The 22,207-nt window shown below is 37.5% G+C and overlaps 3 protein-coding genes across 6 annotated transcripts; 2 read left to right on the top strand and 1 right to left on the bottom strand.

Annotated features, from left to right (window-relative positions):
* Positions 1-18: 18 nt before the first annotated feature.
* Positions 19-3,815, bottom strand: LOC309493280 (actin-related protein 2/3 complex subunit 1A). 2 transcript variants are annotated; one of them, XM_082162452.1, is made up of 10 exons: positions 3,671-3,814; positions 3,158-3,238; positions 2,768-2,872; positions 2,004-2,226; positions 1,789-1,896; positions 1,495-1,701; positions 1,212-1,287; positions 762-952; positions 558-648; positions 19-436 (listed from the first exon to the last, which is right to left on the bottom strand). In XM_082162452.1, exons 2-10 carry the CDS (start codon positions 3,219-3,221, stop codon positions 431-433), a joined length of 1,071 nt encoding a protein of 356 aa, XP_082018578.1. In that variant the 5' UTR covers positions 3,222-3,238; positions 3,671-3,814; the 3' UTR covers positions 19-430. The 2 variants fall into 2 exon arrangements, with proteins under 2 accessions (XP_082018578.1, XP_082018579.1); XM_082162453.1 differs by lacking the exon at positions 1,495-1,701 and having other exon boundaries at positions 3,671-3,815.
* Positions 3,816-6,002: 2,187 nt separating this feature from the next.
* prkar1aa (protein kinase, cAMP-dependent, regulatory, type I, alpha (tissue specific extinguisher 1) a) lies at positions 6,003-15,031 on the top strand. Its single transcript, XM_082162440.1, has 11 exons — positions 6,003-6,160; positions 7,998-8,185; positions 8,606-8,773; positions 8,958-9,049; positions 9,145-9,206; positions 9,288-9,334; positions 10,026-10,184; positions 10,358-10,418; positions 10,596-10,717; positions 10,890-10,971; positions 11,852-15,031. Exons 2-11 carry the CDS (start codon positions 8,012-8,014, stop codon positions 12,022-12,024), a joined length of 1,140 nt encoding a protein of 379 aa, XP_082018566.1. The 5' UTR covers positions 6,003-6,160; positions 7,998-8,011; the 3' UTR covers positions 12,025-15,031.
* A 709-nt stretch (positions 15,032-15,740) lies between these two features.
* On the top strand, positions 15,741-22,184 carry rac3a (Rac family small GTPase 3a). Of its 3 annotated transcripts, none has more exons than XM_082162470.1 (6): positions 15,741-15,972; positions 17,629-17,700; positions 17,823-17,940; positions 20,500-20,562; positions 20,663-20,822; positions 20,926-22,184. In XM_082162470.1, the coding sequence occupies exons 1-6, from the start codon at positions 15,761-15,763 to the stop codon at positions 21,054-21,056; spliced, it is 756 nt and encodes a 251-aa protein (XP_082018596.1). In that variant the 5' UTR covers positions 15,741-15,760; the 3' UTR covers positions 21,057-22,184. The 3 variants fall into 3 exon arrangements, with proteins under 3 accessions (XP_082018596.1, XP_082018598.1, XP_082018597.1); XM_082162472.1 differs by lacking the exon at positions 15,741-15,972 and adding an exon at positions 16,901-17,426; XM_082162471.1 differs by lacking the exon at positions 15,741-15,972 and adding an exon at positions 17,457-17,527.
* Positions 22,185-22,207: the final 23 nt, after the last annotated feature.

Raw genomic sequence — 22,207 nt, forward strand, 5'->3', positions numbered from 1 at the left:
ACAGAGAGAAAAAAAAGACAAAATCACCCAATGTTTTTAATAGTAATTTTTGTATTTTTTACAAATCATTAAAAAACAAAACCTGAAATGCAGAATCTGTGTTCTTTCTTTAGCAGCACACTTGGAATAGAAAATGAAATGTGCATTTATGATAGTCATTTCATACAAAGTTAATTCTCTTTTTGGTGCTAAACGGTCATTTATTTTTGCACTGTTTAGATTCATTAATACTGCACAAAAGCTATTGAACAACAACGAGTTTGGGATCAGCCATCACACCACAGTACATCATTATATCAATAGGCTATAATTACTTTAAAGTGTAAGTATTGTAGTTAATGCAAAAAAAGTGTCTGAGAAAACAAACAAATAACAAAAAGATGGTCCCAGATTATTATTGTTTTCTGCTCTCTCCAGATCCCATGGTGTCTCAGTGCTAAAAATAACATTAAAGAGGAAAAGTCATTATTAATATAAGTACAGACAATGCTTAGACGATCTAGATTTAAACAGTAATATTAAAATGGCTCACAAGTTGTTTCGTGACAATACAATACCTTGAAATCCCAGACAACCATGGCACCATCTAAAGACACACTGCTGAATTTCTCCACCTTGGCCTTCCGCCCTTCCAGAATACATAGTTGGCTACAGTAGAAACAAAGTCTTAGCAAACTGCAATTGAAATGTTAGCATAATGCAAAAGATGTTGAAATTAGACCAAAATCTTGTGTGCTTGTAGACGTCAAGCCTTCTATTACGTGATGCTGTTCTGATGCAGACTGCCCAACTCAGTGTCTTCCTCATCAGTCGCTCTTTTGTCCAGATTACGGAAATGCTGCATGGCAGACATGTTGCCCTTGGAGCTCTGCTTGGGAATGTCCACTTTCTTCACAAACTCTAAGCATCCAGGACCCTTGTATGAGTACTGATAAGGGCAACAGTCGTGGCCCTAAGATCAACCACACACATATACACAAATGTTATTTGATAAAAAATACAGTAAAAACAGCAATATTGTGATTTTTTTTACAATATAAAATAACCGATGTAGCCTATATTTAAAAATGTATTTTATTCCTTTGAATGCAAAGCTGAATTTTCAGCGGCATTACTCCAGTCTTCAGTGTCACATGATCCTTCAGGAATCATTCTAATATGCTGCTTTGATGCTCAAGAAATATTTCTTATTATCATCATTATTGTCTTACCGCAGCTACAATCTGAGTCTCACTGACAAACAGCAAGCTCAGCAATGGAAGATGTCTTGTTGTCAGCTGAGTAACCCTGCAATGCACAAAATTTCATATGTGAGAAATCTAAAAGTGAATGCTAAAGATCATGCTGTGCATATTATTACTTTCAGGCAGTGTTTTTAATAGATGCATAGAATTCAAGGATATTGAGCATCAAATTATTTTAGTTTGCTTTTCTGTGTTTGCATGAAAATGGAGTTTTACTAAGCTAATTGTTCTTTGTAAATCTTGGTATTACTCTTTTCCCTGTGAGGCGTCTGCTACACTGATGGCGCTGTTGTGGCTAACCCAGGCTAGAGCATCACCAGATGGAGAGAAACAGACACTGTGCACCCAGCCTCCGCACTCCTTATACTCCAGAAGCACCTCCCCAAAGGGCATTTTGGATCCCCATGGTGTTGGTCCAGGCCTGTCCTCAATGTCTTTGATATATGCAGAAAAAATTCTATGACAACAAAAAAGACTTACGTTACAAAAAAACAAAAAAAAAACATTGTGCAGTCTGAATATAATATCATTGCAATAATCAAACCTGCAGTTGAGATCAGCAGAGCCAGCTGCCAGAAGCATGTTGTTGGGATGCCAGTCTAGACTCAGAACGGTGGAGTTAATGGGTTTCTTGATATGCTTACTCAGCCACCTATAGAGGCAATCATGAACATGAGAGCTTATTAAAGCTACATGAGAGATAATGCATAATAGTCATATATTATAAACAACAAAAGATATTATACAATCAAGTCTCACCAGTCATTTTCTTTTTCAAAGTAGCACACTGAAATAAGTTTGGCTCCACTTCCAAGAGCAAACTTGTTCTCAAGAGGTGACCACTTGACACATGTGGCGGCTCGATTGATGCGAACCAGCACCAATGTTGGCTTCCAAACACCATCCTTAAGTGTCCACACATAGGCATTCCTATCGGAGGCACATGTCACTATACGGTTGGACTCTGGGGCCCAATCAATCCCTAAAAGTTAAATCAATTGTTAGTTATGTTCATTTATTATTAAAATCTATATATTAAAAGATTTTAGTGCAACATATTTTATTGTGCAGTTTTAGTAACTGGCAAACTGAAATAGTATCAATTCATTTAGTTTCTAAATGCATGTTATTGATCTTATTGTGAACTATCCATGCGTATGTTTCATTTTTTTTAATTAGTTTTGACCTTGGCCTTGTAATTTTTATTCAAAATGTCATAACTCAATCTTAAACCACGCCTCTTTCGTACAACCCACTGCATCCTATTTTTTTTCTTTATCGATAATCTGTTTCGCTGGGATGTACATCATAATATGGAAGAAAAGATCTGTCACTACTTCCATTTCATTGCAACTTTCAAAAAATGCAGTTATTACAGAACTCAAACATATAGGCTTGCACTGTTTACAGTGGTTTAGTTCATGCCCTTCATTGGAGCGCTGAGATAATGTTTGTTTTATGGGTCAGTTTCACAGTATCGGCAGGTTAATGACTAATGTGGCAGCTATTCTCTTTTGTCTTACCTGTGATTCGCCCACTGTGCTCTGTCAGTTCATGAATCTTAATCCATTCCTTTCCTTTCTTCTGGTAAATGTGCACATCATTGGTGTTGGGGCTAAGGGCGATTTCTAATAAAAACAATATTATTAGGATTTTTTATACACATCAAATAAACCTGAGAAAATTATATTTTGGAATTTCTTGTAAACAAAAATCCACGTGTAAAGCAACAATATTACAGTAAGTTCATAGCAAAATGATGCGTACAAATGGAAAAGTGCATGCTTTTCTCCCAAAGACAAACTGATATTCCTCTGAGTATTTTAATGGATGAAGATGGAACTGCAGGCTGCAACATTAAGAGGCTGAAGGGATGTCATTTATATTTAAAATGTAAACTAGTTTGCTCTTACGTGTTCGGTCTTTGTTCCAGGCATGACAGGACAGAGGCTCCAATCCAAAGCTATAGAGGGACATGTTTCAACAACGAGGCCCTGGAATGCACCACAGGTGTTAGAAAGAGTATGCAATCATGATAATGTGACTACAAAAGGAAGGCAGAGACAGTTTGGATTACTCCACCCAAATCTTCTTGTTTTAATTTTTCAAAAAGGTTATAATTTCTCCTCTGAGCCAATAGTCACTTTCAACATATTCATTCAGATGGTACATTGTTACTATATTCACATTTTCCACGATCTAGAATCCTCACCAAAACACAACATTTACACAATTTCAATTTCAATGTAATTTTACAGACGTTACAGTGTTCAGTACCGGAAAAAGAGCCATTCTTCATCCAATTCCCATTAAAAATGGCAGTTAAGTTATGGTACATTGGTATGACTGAGCAGTGATTACAGATTTGCACAGCAAACAACATAACCTTACCCTACCTGACTTTGGACAATTGACTATGCCCTCACCTTTATCTTTTCCTCTCTTTTGCTATAGTGTTATGTCCTCTATCCTTGAGCTGGAGAGCTTGTGGAAGGCTATGTTCGTGGACTCTGGGCAGTCGACACGAATGAGATTGAGCAGTGGCAGGAAGGGCTGCAGAGGCAGCAGGGAGGAGATAAGAGAGGGTGTGTTTTTATGTTCTGATATAGGCACCTGGCCTGTGCAGTCTTATCCTCAGCATTAAAGTCACCATGAAATCAAAATGTTTAAATGCATGTTTCCTTGAAATCTTTAATCAAAATAACCTCCGCTCTCTCTTGCAACAACATCTCTGATGACCTGTTTACATGACATCACAACAATAGCAATAATAATAAAAAAAAAAAGTGTATTATGATTGTCAAAACATTTTAGTAACTAAACAATTTTATTAGGTTTAGTGACAACATGCTACAGTATTTACATGGTACAATTTCTGGTAAGCTACGTTTTTTTAAATATTGCTGACACAAATTTCACGATTTCAGTTAAATTCTTGTGATTTGATTCAATATTGACTCATTTGGATAAATATTAGGTAGCCTAAACAAGATAGGTGTACATTTTTCTCAAAAAAATTAAAAAACTCACCTAGCCTGCTGTAAACATACAGAGAGCCCTATCAGCTGGTAGTATTATTTAAGGTTAAAAAGAACTCGTTTTTATTATAATAACAACTTTATTTAATGATATAAGTAAAAATATTTTTTTATATATTTAAAAAAAAATAATAGTAGTAATAATAGTAGTAGTACATTTTAGTAGTGCACATATTTAGCAAAATACTCTCTATAGCTCTTTTTTTTCTAGCCAGCTAATGTACTATAGCCTATATTATGGTCATTAAATGGCTTTCCTGAGGTAACTTAAATGTTATGTGACATAATTGTTATCCAGATGTTTTATTGACCTCTTTCCGCGGTTGAAAAACACTGATTGATCGATATTATGTACGGTGAATAACCATACATTTCGGTAAGTTGTACTGTATCTTTCAACATTGTTCATTCGTGTTTATTTAGCCTACTAGCTGGTAAGTTAGAGATGATCCACTCGTGCCACTTGAACTGAGGCGCTAGGGATCGGTCACGTCACATTTACAAGCGCCAAAACGGTATTGTTTGAATTTCGTAATAGAATTGACAGAATCTGAGAGCTGAATTGTTTTTTATATCAAAAACATATATATATTTTATCTCTGTCTTGTCTGTCGGTCTCCGTGTCCTCTTTGCTTCGTGATTTTTCTGTGCGTGAGAAAATGGATGTGTCATATGTGGCGTGAGAGTGTCTGATAAGTGCGTGGTTTGAGAAGCCATTTCAGTCAGATATACGGCACAACAGGGAAGAAACAATTTTCGTTTATACTGACTTTAACTAAAAGGAAAATCACTTGTTTGTTTTATAGATACAGGATAATAATTTTATTTAATGAAAAAAATGCTTTTTAAAATGCTCTTTGCACTTAAATGTATAGTTCACTCATAAATGAAATTTTGTTATAATTTATTCACTATTTTTTTCTTCTGTGGAGCATAGGTCTACTACCTATACATTTTTATTCCGGCATACAATATAAGTTAATGGTCGCCAAAACTCTTCAAAATATCTTCTTTTGTCTTCCGTAAAACAAAATGTTATATGAGGTTGAGTAAATAATTGCAGAATTTTATTTTTGGGGGGTAAACTATCCCTTTAAATTACGTGGTTACGCTATAACTTACTCACCAAATAGATCATCATCTAGAAGTAATAATGGCTTCTACTTATATAATTTTCCTTTGTAAATCACTTTGGATAAAAGTATCTGGTAAATGAATAAATGTAAATGTTTAGCTATATAATGTTACATTTTGATTAAGGACCTCATTACCAGTAATGATGTGCTAGTGAAGTGGTTTAGTTGAAGTCAAGAATGCATTAATGTAACTTAGGCCTATTATTTTAAGGGGGGAGTAGGCTAATGTAGGCCTAATAATATTAGTCAACCATTCAGATGCACATATCGGTCGACCTCATCCTAATACTGCGGGGATTACGTGCCCCCTCAATGTCAGTGGTGGTTATGACCCTGGTTGAATAAGGACCACGCAGGCTTGGGTTTATGAACAGACCATTTAACCTTTTCAGCTGCCATCAGATCCAAATCACACAGGGTCACAGTGTTTTTTTGTTTAAATGTCACTGCCGGATGGCTGTAAAATATGATTTAAACACTTAGCGAATGTAGCACATTATGTGCAGCAGAATGTAATAAACTAGCTGGTTGATAAACTCGATCTCATCGAAATACAAAAACAAGCACTTGCCCTTTAAGGTTGTGAGGAGTAACGGGTTTCCCAGATCGAGGCGCATTGACGTCAATCGTTGTTTGTGATTGGTCATAACCTTTTCCGGTGAGGCATCCATCCATCCAAGGACTGTGGGAAAGCCAGTGTAAAAGAGTAAAACACGTCGACAAACTCATCGAAGCGTCTCAGGTATGAATATTTAAAGGTAGAGGTCTTCGCTGTAACGTTTGTTGATATCGATGTGTGAGTCGACAGGCTCGTAGAGAGGTTACTGTAATGCCGTCGGCTTCCGTTGTTGTGAAAATGTAGCTTGCAAGATGGCGTATTTTGCTTCTTGACAAAACTGCTTACAGATAACACAGAGCTGCAGGTTTACGCTGTTTAACGTTTAAACACGCACTAAATGGCGTGTACTTGCACCGGCATGTGTTTTCTGCGCTAAAATAATGTTATGTTCACATGACCGAGTAGCATTATATTGTGAAATGCCTGTGGGGATGTGAACTGCGCATTTTATGAGCTCAGGCGCCCGGACAGGGACCAGGGACCAGAGACCACAGCATACCTGACAAAATGCAACACTTTCTGATTATTTACATGGTAGCTGAGAGACATAGCTGACTGGGTTTTGTAGTCTAGATTATGTAGCATGTGCGAACGAAGTATGGGAGCCATGTTAGCGCTAGCCGTTTAACTTGTTTCACTTTGACAGCTCCTCCTTTGAAGTGTTGTAGTGGTTTATTGGTTTGCAGCAATATGTCTATTAGCACTGGTAGTTTGTTTTTTGTTTTATTAGGTTATGATCACGAGGTCACATGGTCAAGGAAGACCTGGTAATATAAGGGAATTTTAAAATGTCAACTGTTAGGCCAGGATAAGTCATGGAATTGAATAAAATCTTGCTAATTTAAATTTGTTTAAGGTATTTTATTCAGTTGGAATTTCATCAGTTGGGAAATTCTCTTTGTGAGTCCAATCTTTTCAAAATTATTTTTTCATATCCCATAATGGCAGATGACTGGAAATGATAAATGGTTAAAATATGTGGGAATATTGTAACATTGTAAGGCATGGTTACGATTTGAATTCACAGAATTATTTACTTATACTGTTGACAGGATTGTTGGAGATGATTTTAACCAGAGGAATATCTACACATGATCTGATAATGAGAGCACACGTGTGTGTGTGTGTGTGTGTGTGTGTGTGTGTGTGTGTGTGTGGCCTGGTAAACCCTACATTATGGGGACAAACTTTGTGTCCCCACAAAGATGTTAATATCTGAAATCCTTGTCCTTGTGGGGACATTTTTGGTCCCCATGAGAAAAAACGCTTATAAATCATACTAAGTGATGTTTTTTGAAAATGTAAAAATGCAGAAAGTTTTCATTGATTGGTAGGTTTAGGGTTAGTGTAATGGGATAGAATATACAGTTTGTACAGTATAGAAATCATGTCTATGGAAAGTCACCATAAAACATGAAAACAGTGTGTGTGTTTAAAGAAGATACAGAATCCAGAATGCTTGACAACTGTATGCGGCTCATACCAGGAACATACAAATATATTAGATGCATGATTTTAAGAATTTCCATAACAATGTGGTATGGACAGGAGAAAATAGTTTGTCTTCATGTCTTTAGTCAAAATCGGAAAATTTGCTTCTCCCTGGAATGACATTCCTTCTATGATGACGTTAGTTTGAAGGAATTTCGAGAACATCCTTTAACCACCTCCCTCCACACGTGTCAGTCGGCTACAAGCTCGAGATGGTGAGGAGGTGTGCTAAAATCAAGCCCCGCCCTCTATATGTCACAATTTGTTGTTTGTCACAACAGTTGTTTGCAACTTCTGGTGCATGAGGACTTCACAATGAAACTAGTGAATTGCACTCATGGCATTACACTACTCTGATAACTCTTCACATTTCACTATAAAACTAGTTGGTCTAATGACATTTAGCTAAGGTTTGGATTTGCTCCAGATTTCTTGGGTTTCATAAGCTGATGTGAATTGCATGTTTCAGGTCAGCAGGTCACCATGGCGTCCAGCAGTACGAGCAGTGAAGAAGAGAGGAGCTTGCGGGAGTGTGAGCGATACGTGCAGAAGCACAACATCCAGCAGCTGCTGAAGGAATGCATTGTGCAGCTGTGCACTGTCAGGCCTGAGAGGCCCATGCTTTTCCTCAAAGAGTGCTTCGAGAGGCTTGAGAAGGTTAGTCATTTTCTTTGGAGTAAAACCACATAGGCTTAAGCCTGGTTCACACGGGATGATTTTAAAATTGTCGGCCGATTTTCCAAACCTGAGAGACCCCACACGGCGATAAAAAATCACGGGTCTAACGGTTTTGGTCGTACAGTGTGTGGTGCGCAGCCACACGCCAAAATCAACACATCACACACGAACCGATTTGTCTCCCGTCCATTCCCAGGTCAGACGGGAAATCTCGCAAAATCCCGCCGGCTGTTTTGATTTTGTTTCCCGGAGCATCCTTAAGATTGTCGGGAGGGGTGAATCGGGGCTAAAATTGGCCTAATTATCCTGCCCTGTGAACCAGGTTTTAGACTCTTTACAGATGTTCTTTACTCTTGAAAAGTGAGTTTCAGTGCCGTGAACAAAGTTTATGTCTATCAGGAGGAAGCTAAACAGATCAGCAACCAGCAGAAGTCGAGCTCTCGCTCAGACTCCCGAGAAGATGAGGTCTCTCCTCCCATGAATCCTGTAGTTAAGGGCCGACGGCGCCGCGGTGCCATCAGCGCAGAGGTCTACACTGAGGAAGATGCAGCTTCTTATGTCAGAAAGGTAACTAGCTTCTTACTTTTTCCTAGAAATTTGTATTTTAAATCTGAACTTGTTGCATTTACATGTCATTCTTTCAAAATGTACATGTCATTCTTTCAAAATCTTTCAAAATAATATTATTGGCATGCTGAATTCTACTTTCCCTGCAGTTGCTGTTTACTTAGAAAACTTTCTGTTTTTACAGGTCATTCCTAAAGACTACAAAACTATGGCTGCCCTTGCTAAAGCGATTGAAAAGAATGTGCTTTTTGCCCATCTTGATGACAACGAAAGAAGGTAACAAATTTTGTTTTTGAATAGTAGATTTTATTATTTAGTTTAACTAATAAAGTATTTCATTTACTGAAAACAACTTATTTTACTCTTCACAGTGACATATTTGACGCTATGTTCTCAGTCACCTACATTGCAGGCGAGACTGTCATTCAACAAGGTTAGGCTTCTTTTGAGGAGGAGCTGATTGTGTAAAAATGGAAAGAATATTTAGACTAATATATTGTGTTTCTAATTTCAGGGGATGAGGGTGACAATTTTTATGTTATTGATCAAGGTGAAATGGATGTAAGTGCAATTCTAAATTGATGTTGAATCAGGATGTAATATAATAATACATACATGTTTTTAAACTTGTATAGAGTTATTAAAGTGCCCCTATTGTGCTTTTTCAAATATTACCTTTCATGTAGTGTGTAATAGATTCTGAACTGCCGAAACGAGTCGTCAGTCTCACTTCCTGTTACAATGTAACACATTTTCATAATGCCAGCCTATGATCTTCATTAGCTGCCTGCAAACAGCGTCTAATTAGTACTTTGACGTGCCATCAAACTGTAGTTGTAGCTGAAGCCTGGAAGAGTTTGGTTCATGTTGTCGTTGCCTGCGCTGTGAATCCACTTTGCATGCACTTCAAAGGATGAGGATTCAGGCTCAAATTGACACGGTAAAACCAACACCATGATTACTGTGAAGTGCTGAGGAAGCCTCCGGAGCTGTAATTCAGATATGGTAATAGGCGTTTTGTTTCCGAGGGTTTAGAGAGCCTGAATCTTCGAACAAACCGTTTTCAGACTTTTTGAGAAATGAGGTCATGTGCAATGTATATTATGAGAAAATAAAGTGTTTGACCTTTGGTGCTATTGTAGGAGACCTCTCCAAAACACAATTAGGATCCTTTAAATTAGCATGACAGGGGCTCTTTAACATTTGGAATGATAATGACTGAGATATTCATAAGCACTGTTGTTTTTGATAGGTGTACGTCAACAATGAGTGGGTGACCAGTATTGGAGAGGGTGGCAGTTTTGGTGAGCTGGCTTTAATCTACGGCACTCCCAGAGCTGCCACTGTCAGAGCAAAAACTAACGTCAAGCTGTGGGGAATTGACAGAGACAGCTACAGGAGAATACTCATGGTTAGTACACTATTTAACTGATAATTGCATGGTATGATATTATACAAACAAATTTTTATTGATAAAAAAAAATATATATATATCATTTGTTATTTTTACCGGTCTTGTATTTTATAAAATGGCCACATTTTCTTTCTCCTGCTTAACTTTTTTTTATTTTATTCTGTGTTTAGGGAAGTACTCTAAGAAAGAGAAAAATGTATGAGGAATTCCTTAGCAAGGTCTCCATTTTGGGTGAGTGAAATGCATTTCTTTTTAGGTTATGTATATTTGCAGGCTTGTTTTCATAGTAAACTGTGTAAAAAACAAAACATAGCATTTGCTTTTTGTGGCAGTGTAATGCAGCTCAATAATGCTGTAAGCAAATCTTGTGAAGTGCTCAGTGATGACATTCTAACATCCTGTGAGCAGAATCTCTGGATAAATGGGAACGGTTGACGGTTGCTGACGCTCTCGAGACAGTCCAGTTTGAAGATGGCCAGAAGATTGTCGTGCAGGGTCAACCGGGAGATGAGTTTTTCATTATCCTTGAGGTAGCTTTCCATGTTCTTTTTTACACTGTTCTCATCAACAAGTCTTTGTTAAATAGAGTCATATGGTTTTGTATACTTTTTTATCTTCACATTTATGCACAATTACAAACACAAGTAAATAATGAGATCGTCATGGGATAATAGATGTATTGATTTAGACTTGTGTCCTCAGGGCTCGGCAGCAGTCTTGCAGCGGCGGTCGGAGAATGAGGAGTTTGTGGAGGTCGGAAGACTCGCACCATCTGACTACTTTGGTAAATGTGTTTTTCTTTACTCTCTGGAAAGCTTATCCCAGTCATCTCCCAGAAATTCTTTTGTTAATGTAATTACATATCAGCTGCTTTTCCACTGTCGGGCCAGTGCGAGTCAGGGCTAACAATGTGCCGGCGGGGCCAATAGCCTCGGACCAATAGCCTGTGTTTCCACTGTCGGCCCAGTAAACCCGCAGCGCTACCTTGAGTCTTTACTTAAAGACTCTGCCGAACACTTTACTTAAAGACTCTGCCGAACACTTTACTTAAAGACACTGCCGAGGACGGTCCTAAGCCCGTCTGCATCATGTATGATTTGTCTACGTTCTTCAAGCAGTCTCTGGTATTTTCCATAATCATATACGTATTTATTATTGCAATGGTTAGCATAAGTAGCCTTTAGCATCGCATAAATATATTTCTGCATCATAAGGTGTTCAGAATCGCCATCAGATCGCAATCGGAAGTTATTTCAAACTCTCGCTGGTGTCTGAAAGTGAGTTTTGAGCTGAATTTTTTTTTTTTATGTCTTAAATGTTGAGGTTAGCTGTGGTCTGGTATTATAATATGGGAAATGAGCGGTGGCGTTGACCCTCACTTGACTCAGGGAAACTCCGCCTTTGTTCAAGCCCCAGTTGGCCCACTTTGGACCAAGGTATTCACCGGGCCAAAAACCCCTGGCTGTTGGAGGAAGCCCCGATGAGGCCGATCGAGCCCCAGAAGTGGCAGTGGAAACGCGACTGGCCCTGGCACGCACTAGCACGACATTGGCCCAACAGCGGAAACACGGCTATTGACTCCATGTACAGTGTCCATTAGCGCACCTTTAATGTGTTTGTTTCTCTGTTGCTCTTGTCTGATTTCCCTCCATGTGTTTCATCAGGTGAGATCGCTCTGCTCATGAACCGGCCTCGTGCTGCCACCGTGGTTGCTCGCGGCCCTCTGAAGTGCGTAAAACTTGACCGTCCCAGGTTCGAACGCGTGCTCGGCCCGTGCTCAGATATCCTGAAGAGAAACATACAGCAGTACAACAGCTTCGTGTCTCTGTCGGTCTGAGGCAAACTAGGCTCTTACCTCCTCAATTGCAGGGTCCACCAATGCAAATTTGCTTTATTTTCTTACTTTTCTTTACGCATTTTCCAACACCCAGGTGCCCATTCACTTCAGTGTTCTCTCTCTGTCCGTCTGGTTTTTTCGATTTGTGCCGTACCCTGTCGCATTTGTATCCATCCTAGATTTACCATAAGGCTGATTGTTAGTTTTGCCTGAGAAACGAGCCAGTCGTTGTGCCACAGATGCCTGTCACGTGAACAGATGTTGAAATAACAAGGTCTATCGGGATTTTCTCTTGCGTCCAAATTGCTTCATGTTTCTGTATAACAGTGTTTGGAATGGAAGGAAAACAGTGGCAGGACTGATATTCATGTAGTGTATTTACTCAGTATATAAGGATGTATCTTAATTGAGCCATCGAGTTTCAGATTCAGTTTTCCCTCATTAATTTCAAGCGTTTGAATATAGGGAAGCCAAAGGCATAAATCCATGTGTGTTATATTGTTTTCTAGGGGGTACTGAAGTTAAAATGTCACCATGTTTATCATGGTGATCAGCTTTGCTCTTTTATTGTTATAGCTGCACATATATAGTGTATGTAAAAGATTATATATTAGAAGTAAATGACCATAACCATATTATTTTTGCACAGTTTGAGATATATATATATATATATATATATATATATATATATATATATATATATATATATATATATAATAAAAATGCTTTATATACACCTGCTGTATTTCATTGTGGCATTTGATCCCTTTGCATTGGGCTTTTTTCATTTTCCTTTGGGCGTTTTGCTAAACACACAGGCTTGCTCTGGACTCTTATTTAGAACAGACCAGGATTAGTTAAATCTCCTTTTAAAGTTGTTTTTTCTTTTCTTTTTCTTTTTTCTATCGCATTTTCTCCCTTCTGAAATGCCACATGCTGCAAATGCTTTTATTTGTTTGTTTCCCCCCACACAAAGGCCTTGTAATCTTATTTTATTCAACATTGTGTTTATGGCGGATACAGAAAAGATAATATATTTGTATGTTTTGTTTAATTGTTTAGAAGAGTTACAGAAATGTAATGGTTAATGAAATCTGAAGCTTTGTTGACTTGAGTATGTGAGGATCCTCCTCAACAGGAAGTAACTACTTGGTGACCTCCTTGACCCACTATAAGATCCCATTAGGGTTTCTCTCTCGATTAGTGTATGTGAACTGCTTCGAAACCCCAAATGTCTTTTTTTATTTATTTTTTAACTGAAATAGTCTGGTTAATAAACAGGGCAGGTCTAAGAAAAACTGTTTTCAAATAATCACTGTTGTTTTTAGATTGAGATTTAGATTATTCACCTTACCTATATAGTCAAATGAAAGTCTTAAGACAGGGACAGTATTTGCCGCTTGTGTTGAGTTCATGGTGTCTGTATGCCATTAGGGTTGGGATCCATCAAATGTTTGGAAATCGATTTGCGATCCACTACTGCCACCACCTTAATCTCAATCAGATATTGTTCTTCGAGTTCTCCGAGTTGTGTTTTACTGGGTGGTACAATAGTGTTAACAGTTGCTGAAGGTAGATTTTAATTATCGCACAGAGATACTCTTGTATTATTTGGAAATAACTGATGTGAATTTTATTTTTGTTTTCCACACATCTTGTGTTATGTAATTACAGATATCCAGCTCATTTGTACAACAGACTCATGTTATTGAAAGCAAATTTGGGTTTTGAAAAGTGCCTGATTTCTTTACTTTCATAATGCAAAGCCAACAGACATTTTCTTGTAGTTATTTTCCCCCCTAATATATTCATGAATATTCTATTAGCTTGTCACCTGTATTATTTGTAATCTACAATGTTTCATCTGTATATCCAGATCCTCTGAGCAGTGTAATTTATTCAGACTTAAAGCTCCAGTAATTAAGAGTTTGCACAGAACTGTCCCAGAATTGCTGTTAATTGAAGAAAGATATTATATAGATGTTATAAAGAAATACTTATATTTAGTGTGTTTTTATCTTCAATATCTGACTCTGTCCTATTAACCACATGGGAGAATTGTTTTCACTTTACTCTGACGCTTGATTTGAGAGCCTTACAGCGTGTCAGTGCAGATGTCTTGGAAAATAAGATGTTTTCTGACATTCACAGATTTCTGCCCCTCTAGACTAGAATTTCAGAATCAGTCAAATCTTGGTGCTGTAGCTTTAAAAACACAGAATTTGCACCCATAATTACAGGGGATTCCAAATAGCCTTTTGATTAACCGTTCCACTGTCTTTTCAATGAGTGGTTTATGCCTTATGATGGGGTTGAATAAATGAACATGTTGAAATTATATATTATTATGAGTCCTTAATGTTAAACTGTGACACCCGAAGATAGGCAAAGAATTGCGGATTAGTCTACTTGTTATTGCTCATATATGCATTGGTCTGTTCATTTAACTTCATTTGATGACAAATGACAAAAAGTAAATCCCTTGTTTTCTGTAAAATGCATCATTGATGATTATTGTAATTCTCTCCCCTTTATGAGTGGATTAAATGATTTTGTTCCTCTGCAAATTTTCTGCTTACCTTTTATTATTATTTTTTTTAAACAACTTCAGGCCATGTTTCTTGAAGATCATTCAGTGGTCACTGGAAATGTGTTTGTATAGCAACCTCTACCCCCTTTTTTTTTGTAGCCTGCTTTTCATTCCCTGGTTGTGACTGCCAATTGTGTTTTCTTCTGGAGTTTTCAGTACAATTGTGTTCTAGTAAGTACAGAGGAATTGATATTTGCTCATAAGCTTTGCCACCAGAGCGTAGAGACTCCTGTTCACCCATTCTTCAGTTTAAGCCCTCAACACAGAGAGTTGTAAACTGTCGAGGGACCATTTTTCTATTATGCTTTTTTGTATAACTGTGTACGGTTTGATTTCATTGGATGTGCTCAAGTTGTAAACCTTTTGGTATAGATTGTCCCAATGGCAGGTCAAGCAATAAAATGATTAATTCTTGAATATGTAAGCGTCTTCTGTTTTCTGTGCTGTTTTCATATATCAAAAGTATTTCTGATGCATTTCTGTAGTGTGTCTCAAGGACTACAGATTCAAATATTAACTCTTACATCCCACAATGTATGATTTGTTTATTAGGCTACATATTTTGACATCAAATACCTACATTGAATTAATCCTAATGGAACAAACTTCTATCCTGCTGAAATCTACCTGTAGGCCCTGTGAATCATTCCCACTTTTCAACATCCCAGACTTTTAAGACTATACTGTGTGTAACAGGGAAGTTACAGCAATAATGTTCTCTTTTACAAAATAAAATCATGTAAGAACTCTGCGAACCCTGCGAGATGTTTTGTAGAACTCTGACAGAAATGTTAATCTGGATCGATGACTGCATCCAGTTGTTAAAATGCATATTTTGAGGACTTTTATTTCATCATTTCATGAGAGTTAATGGGATTTTCCCAGAGATTTCTGTCATTTTGCCCCACCCTGCCCTCCACACTCCACAGACAACTGTCATTCCAACTGGCACTGGAATGACAGTTGTTCTCTTAACCCTGTGACTGGTGTACAAATCTCATTTACATCCACTATTTCCATTTCCTTTAATATGTAAACGTGTTTTTAAGAATTACATTTTAATGTGACGCGTTTACTTTGTCTATAACATGAATATTTTCACAGACGTATCATCATATTAAAATGAATAGGAGAGAAGAAAAGCAGATGGGCTCCTCACGAGACTTCCGAAAAAGCACGAACCTTCTGTTCGTGTTTTTTCGGAAGTATCGTGAACGACCCCCGACTGCCACCGACCGCTGCTGCTGCACAGGCACCTCAACATCACATTTCAGGCTATTTCTACAGATTCCTCTCTCGTCGGATACTACTCGTGCACTGCAAATGCAAGCCATCAAGTGTGTTGTTGTCGGCGACGGGTAAGATGTTGAAGAATAAATGGTCAAATTGCTCGTGTTTGTACGGAGGTTTCTTTGGGAGAAAAGCAATTGTTGCGAGGAGCTGTGGATTTTGGGTTGGCACAGCGGTTGAGTGGATTCAGCTCGGACAAAACGGATAATTTTATAATTATAAATATTACTGTCATTCTTCGAGGCACTGTAGGTGTTATCATCATCGTTTAAATGAGATTGTAATGAGCACAGACTCTGGTGGTGGCCGTTTTGTTTAATATGCTCAGGCGTTTTGTCTGTTTTTTTCAATGTTTCAATTGATGTTTTTCACACTAAAGTAGTATGACAAATGACAATGTATTGTAAACCATGCAGAAAATGCATTAAACGGATATTAAACGGATCTCGTGCCGCGTAGAAATAATGCGCGTGTACGTGGAATCGCTATGATGTCATGTTTTACTCCTACATCACTAGAGCTCTAAATTGGAAATGATCCACTCCCCTAAATCATAAAGTGCTCGTGAGACTGAACTTTATTATTAACCTTCACATAATTCTTTTTTTCTTCCTTTATTTTTACCTGAGAGCAAAATTTCACATCATAAAATTGCATTTGTTGATAATCCACAATGAAATAACAAATAGCTGCATTGTGAAATGTTATTTCTTTTAACATTTAAGTGGTCATATAATCACTACGCAACAGTTTTTTTCTTACTGCTTTATTTTGAAAGAATAATCTAGATAATGATTAGACTACAACAGTAGAATGTTAATATGCACTATGAATTTGTAACAATAGCTAAATAATACTAACATTTTAGCTTACAATACCATTTCTATAACAATTCATAAGCATGAATAGCTGTTCTGTAAAATTATGAATAATTACAAAATGTTAAATTAACTTGTTATTATAAATAGTTATATTGAAGGACTGGTAGAAGCAAAAAAAACTGTTTATTATCTATACTATTTGATATGATTTGGATTTATATCATGGTGTTGGTTAAATGTATGCTTAATTCAAAGTTTATTTTAGACTGTGGAGAATTAATCAAAGCTGTTTCATTGATGCAGTTGATCTTGCAACTGTTAAGGGTTTAGTCCCTGTCTCATGATACATGCTTTCTGTCATTTGGGCTTCAAGAGAGGCTGTTCTGGCCTGTTCACTTCTTCTTTCCCCCCTCTTTTATTATCACGCTTCCTCACAAATTTTATCACTTTTCCTTATTCAGAGTCACCCCGCCAATGCATTTCCTGTGTACGCTCTTTGTATGTGAGTGTGTTTTTCATGACAACAAGCTGTCATCCTGTATTCACTCCTCATCCGGTGGGGCAGTTCATTTGAAAACAGCGCTGTTAAAGAGCTACTGCCAGCGTGCCATCGAGTGAACGTGATGTCTGGATGACTAACTAAAGGACTTTTCACAATTGTTTCCTTGATGTGCTGTGAATATGCAGTCCTTGAACACTCAGTATGACCGTTCAGAGTATATGTTTTGTTAGATTACCTCTTTTTAATACTGGCAATGTGCATTTATATATGTTTATACATGGAACATCGTTGTCCTGTGAGGCACGACATTTCGTTCCTTTGTATATCTCTACATATAAACTCACTTGACTTGACTTGAGTGCTGCAGTCACACTTAACACTTAGCATCTTTTTCATTTCAGTGCCGTGGGTAAGACATGTCTGCTCATCAGCTACACCACTAATGCCTTCCCGGGAGAGTATATTCCCACAGTGTGAGTACAGTTTGATACCTTGAACTGGGAATTATTCCTGTGTGTCCGTGCTGCCTGTGTGTGTCAGTTTACTTATGTGTATGTATTTCTGAAATGCTCTGAAAAATCTGTGTGACCCTCAGGTTTGACAACTACTCTGCCAATGTTATGGTGGATGGTAAACCTGTCAACTTAGGCCTCTGGGATACAGCAGGACAGGAGGACTATGATCGCCTTAGACCACTCTCATACCCTCAAACGGTACTTAAATATCTCTGTTATTGGCTCTGTAATCCTGAGTTATCAATAATCATCTCCTAGTTTAGCTCAGAGTATCACGTATTTTTATCTTTGTTTTATCTATGTTTTTTTTCTCGTTTTTTTTTTCAGTTAAGATATTTAATTTTTCTTTTACTTATTACTGGGACTGCATTCTATGGAAACTTGTTTCCGCCACTGAATAAAAAAGAAAATTAAGACTTTTTATCTCAGAATTGCGGGATTTCGCAGTTGTGTGATATAAAGTTCCAACTGCGTGTTATAAAGTCAGAAATGTCAAGAGTTTATTGAAATAAACTCATAATTCTGAGAAATTGAAGTCAGTCTTTTTTTTTCTTCAGAATTTGACCTTTTAATTGTGAGAATTTGACTTGCAATTGTGAGAAAAAAAAAACTGAATTGTGAGATAAAAATTCGCAATTATCCTTTAAAATGTATTTTATTCCATGGCAGAAACAGGCTTACATAACATTCATGATTTTTATTCTTAAGTATAAACTGTATAATATATCTGTTGCCTCATCATGTTTTTGGAATCTTTGTTTTGAGTTGGCATGTACATCATATTTCTTTTGAGCATTAGGGTGGGATTTGGGCATGTAGCTAACTGAGTTATTTCTTTGTTGAAATATATACAGTGGTTTTGGAAAATATGAATTCCCCACCTTTCTTCTGTCCCTTTCTATGAAAATGTACATTACCGCTCAAAAGATTTTTTTAGGACGCATTAAAATGATCAAAAGTGACAGGAAAGACATTTATAATGTTACAAAAGATTTATATTTCAAACAAATTGTTCCTTTGAAATGATATTACATTATATAATATTTCAACACTGATAAAGACATTCACAAGAATAAATGACATTTTTTATTAAATTAAAATAGAAAACAGCTATTTTAAATTATAATAATATTTCACAATATTACTGTTGGTACTGTATTTTTGATCAAATGAATGCAGCCTTGGTGAACATACAGTTGTAATCAAAATTATTCAAACTCCATTGAAAAACAGGCAACATTTACAGACTTTCAAGTGTTTGCAATGAACAAATCAAACAAAAGTAATTGAAATAGCTTAACACAACAAATGTGTCAAGTGGTTCCCCTAAATTCAATTGAAAATGCAACTTTTAATGACTTCCACAGTCTCAATTCAACCCCTTCAGTGGCAAGCATCTTTTGTAATTTCTAGAACACCCTATTGCTGTATGACCCGCTACAAACGAGAAGTATAACCAGACACCAGCTTCTGGCAGAATTTCTGAGGAATCTTAGCCCATTCCTCGTGAGCAATGGCCTCCAGTTCAGTAATATTCTTGGGTTCGCTGCTGCAACCGCCTTCTTCAAATCCCACCAGAGATTTTCTATGGGGTTCAAGTCAAGTGACTGTGATGGCCACTGTAGAATCTTCCAGGACTCCTTCTGCAACCAAGCCTTAGTGGAATTTGAGGTATGCTATGCTTGGGATAATTTTCCTGTTGGAAGGTCCAATGATGCCCAAGCTTCAGCTTTCTCACCGACGGCGTGACGTTTTCTCTTAGTATTTCCTGATACTTCAATGAATCCATCTTGCCTTCCACACGCTGCAGGTTTCCAGTGCCAGAGGATGCAAAGCAGCCCCAGAGCATCACCGAGCCCCACCTGGCTGAACTGTAGACAGTGTTCTTTTCAGCATATGCTTCATTCTTCTTCCTCCAGACATACAGCTGATCCACAGGGCCGAAAAGTTCCAGTTTTGTTTCATCGCTCCACAGAACAGAATCCCAAAACCCCTGTGGCACATTTATATGATTTTGAGCACTTTTCTTGGGATTTTGGTCAGTAATGGTGTACGTCTTGGAGTTCTGGCATGGAAACCGTATGCGTTTAGTACGTGTCTTACTGTGAAAGCTGAAACCTCAGTGCCTGTTGCCACCAAGTCTTGCTGCAGGTCTTTTGCAGTCATTCAAGGGTTTTTCTGAACCTGCCTTCTGAGAAATCTGGTTGCAGCCGTTGATAACTTGCTTTTTCTGCCCCGTCCAGGTAGCGTAATCACTGTTCCTTTAACTTTGAACTTGCAAACTATGCTTCCAACAGTGTCTCTTGGAGCATTTAATGATTTGACTGAGCAATAGCCTATTTCTAACATGCAGTCAAACGTGACACTCAACAAACCTAGCCAGTTCAGATATTTCATGTGTTCTAGCTCAAGCACACCTGGTGCAACTAATGAAGTTCTCCTCTGGCCAACAAACGAACACGGTGTGATTATGATTCAGGCTGCATCACAAGTCAGAATTCAGATTGGGATAGGTAGCATTAAAATATTCATCCAGTTCCTTTTGCTTGAAGAGCGATTCATCATGCCAGTATGGAGACGAAGCTGGCCAATAAGGTCTGTGCAGAGGACCTGTCTGTTTTTTGTGGTCTCTGCTGAGGATCTGTGCCGATGGCTGTCATGTCGACGAGGCCTACGATTACATATAGTGCCATGTAATCTGAAATGAATAATCGATGACAATGATTTTTACAAAGAGCCTCCTTTTTCTTTCTGCAGGATGTGTTTTTAATTTGCTTCTCACTGGTGAGCCCTGCTTCCTTTGAGAATGTAAGAGCAAAGGTAAGGATCCTCCTAAGAATACGAAATATTTTCAAAGACACCCCTTAACAAGATTCGCTAGGTGTTAGGTGCCTTGTGTTAACCAAATTTCTTTTTGTAGTGGTACCCTGAGGTCCGCCATCACTGTCCAAACACCCCTATCATACTTGTGGGCACTAAACTTGATCTGCGGGATGACAAAGACACGATTGAACGACTGCGGGATAAAAAACTAGCTCCAATCACTTACCCGCAAGGACTTGCCATGGCTAGAGAAATTGGTAAGAACGGGAATAAAAAAAATTGTGCTATAATGATGTTTCACTATTGCCTTGGGGCTTTGTGTCATGTATAGTTGGCTCATTGGATTCTTTGGCTTTGTAGGTGCTGTGAAGTATCTGGAGTGCTCTGCTCTTACTCAGCGGGGGTTAAAAACCGTGTTTGACGAGGCCATCCGTGCTGTTTTGTGCCCTCCACCTGTAAAGAAGAGGGGCAAGAAGTGTACTGTATTTTGAGGAACAATACAACTAATTCCTTCACTGATATGCCATGTAAACAGCGGTTTCTTCCACTTCAGCTCTGCTGTTATGAACAGATAAATCCAACTTGTGAGGTGATGAACTGCAGACATATATTTCCATGGTATATCTGATGTAACAGATACATCAACATGCCAAATTTGCTTTGTTATTATTAAACTTTGCCTTAAATTGTTGGTTTAAAACAAAAATATGTTGGAAGAGAATGACATAAGGCCATGGCATGTCTATCAGAATGAATAATTAGTTACTAAAGAACAAGCATAGCTAACTGTAAAGTTCTTTGCCCTGTTGCAACAAATGTTACATTTTTCAGAGCTTTTTTCATGTGGAAATTGTGGCTATTCATATTTTATCTGCAGGTACTTTTCCCGTGTGGGATCTGTGAATGTGTCAGAAGATATTGTGAATAGCGTTTGCGAGTTAAATGTGTGGCCATAGTCATTGCTCTCACTTGAGGGGTGACGGTAAATACATTCTTTTTTTTAAGTCTTTTACTTTCAGCTTTTATTGCCTGTTAAACATTTCATACTGTACCTGTGTTTTTACTGTGAATGTACTGTATGTGATGATTTATTAAACAATGATAGAAATAATACACACTGAAATATTTGTTTGCTTATAAAATACTGTTAATAAAATGAATACTATATAAAATAAACTGTACTCAGAATTGGCTGTAATGTTTAATGGACTACACACTGCAACTTGCAATGGAAATAATTTTGTGTAGGCTGTACGTCTTGTTTAAAAGTCATTGTTGTGTCTTATATTTTTTGCTAAACATTTTCCTATATGTGTTGATGTTTGAAACATGATGAAATGTGCCATTTCTGATTTTTGTGCAGGGCTAAATTGTTTTAATACTTTAATACTTAATACTTGTAAGTGTTCAGATATTTCTTTGAAATGTTATTTTACCTCTAAATGATTAATATTTAAATTTCCAGATAGAAATGTGTCTGTGTGTGCCATTTGAACATTTATGTTTTGTTAGTACACATTAGCATTAGGCATTTTTGCCTGAAAATTAAACCACTGGCACATACATAATCAGTTCTTGCCATAAAATAAACCAGTATGAGTGTGATAAAATTTTGAAGGGATGGTTGTGGCTATGTTCTTTT

Source organism: Leuciscus leuciscus, assembly GCF_965113295.1.
Source record: "Leuciscus leuciscus genome assembly, chromosome: 1".
Taxonomy (NCBI): Eukaryota; Metazoa; Chordata; class Actinopteri; order Cypriniformes; family Leuciscidae; genus Leuciscus; species Leuciscus leuciscus.

What these genes read in the sequence shown, in the direction of transcription:
- prkar1aa (XM_082162440.1), top strand. Translation starts at nt 8,012, where the DNA reads ATGGCGTCCAGCAGTACGAGCAGTGAAGAAGAGAGGAGCTTGCGGGAG. An exon ending in CGAGACTGTCATTCAACAAG is followed by an intron (nt 9,207 to 9,287) that starts GTTAGGCTTCTT and finishes TTCTAATTTCAG; the next exon opens with GGGATGAGGGTGACAATTTT. An exon ending in TAGCAAGGTCTCCATTTTGG is followed by an intron (nt 10,419 to 10,595) that starts GTGAGTGAAATG and finishes TCCTGTGAGCAG; the next exon opens with AATCTCTGGATAAATGGGAA.
- rac3a (XM_082162470.1), top strand. Translation starts at nt 15,761, where the DNA reads ATGGGCTCCTCACGAGACTTCCGAAAAAGCACGAACCTTCTGTTCGTG. An exon ending in TGTGTTGTTGTCGGCGACGG is followed by an intron (nt 15,973 to 17,628) that starts GTAAGATGTTGA and finishes TTTTCATTTCAG; the next exon opens with TGCCGTGGGTAAGACATGTC. An exon ending in TGCCATGGCTAGAGAAATTG is followed by an intron (nt 20,823 to 20,925) that starts GTAAGAACGGGA and finishes TTGGCTTTGTAG; the next exon opens with GTGCTGTGAAGTATCTGGAG.
- LOC309493280 (XM_082162452.1), bottom strand. Translation starts at nt 3,221, where the DNA reads ATGTCCCTCTATAGCTTTGGATTGGAGCCTCTGTCCTGTCATGCCTGG. An exon ending in AGACTCAGATTGTAGCTGCG is followed by an intron (nt 953 to 1,211) that starts GTAAGACAATAA and finishes GGTTGATCTTAG; the next exon opens with GGCCACGACTGTTGCCCTTA. An exon ending in CTGCATCAGAACAGCATCAC is followed by an intron (nt 649 to 761) that starts GTAATAGAAGGC and finishes TTTCTACTGTAG; the next exon opens with CCAACTATGTATTCTGGAAG.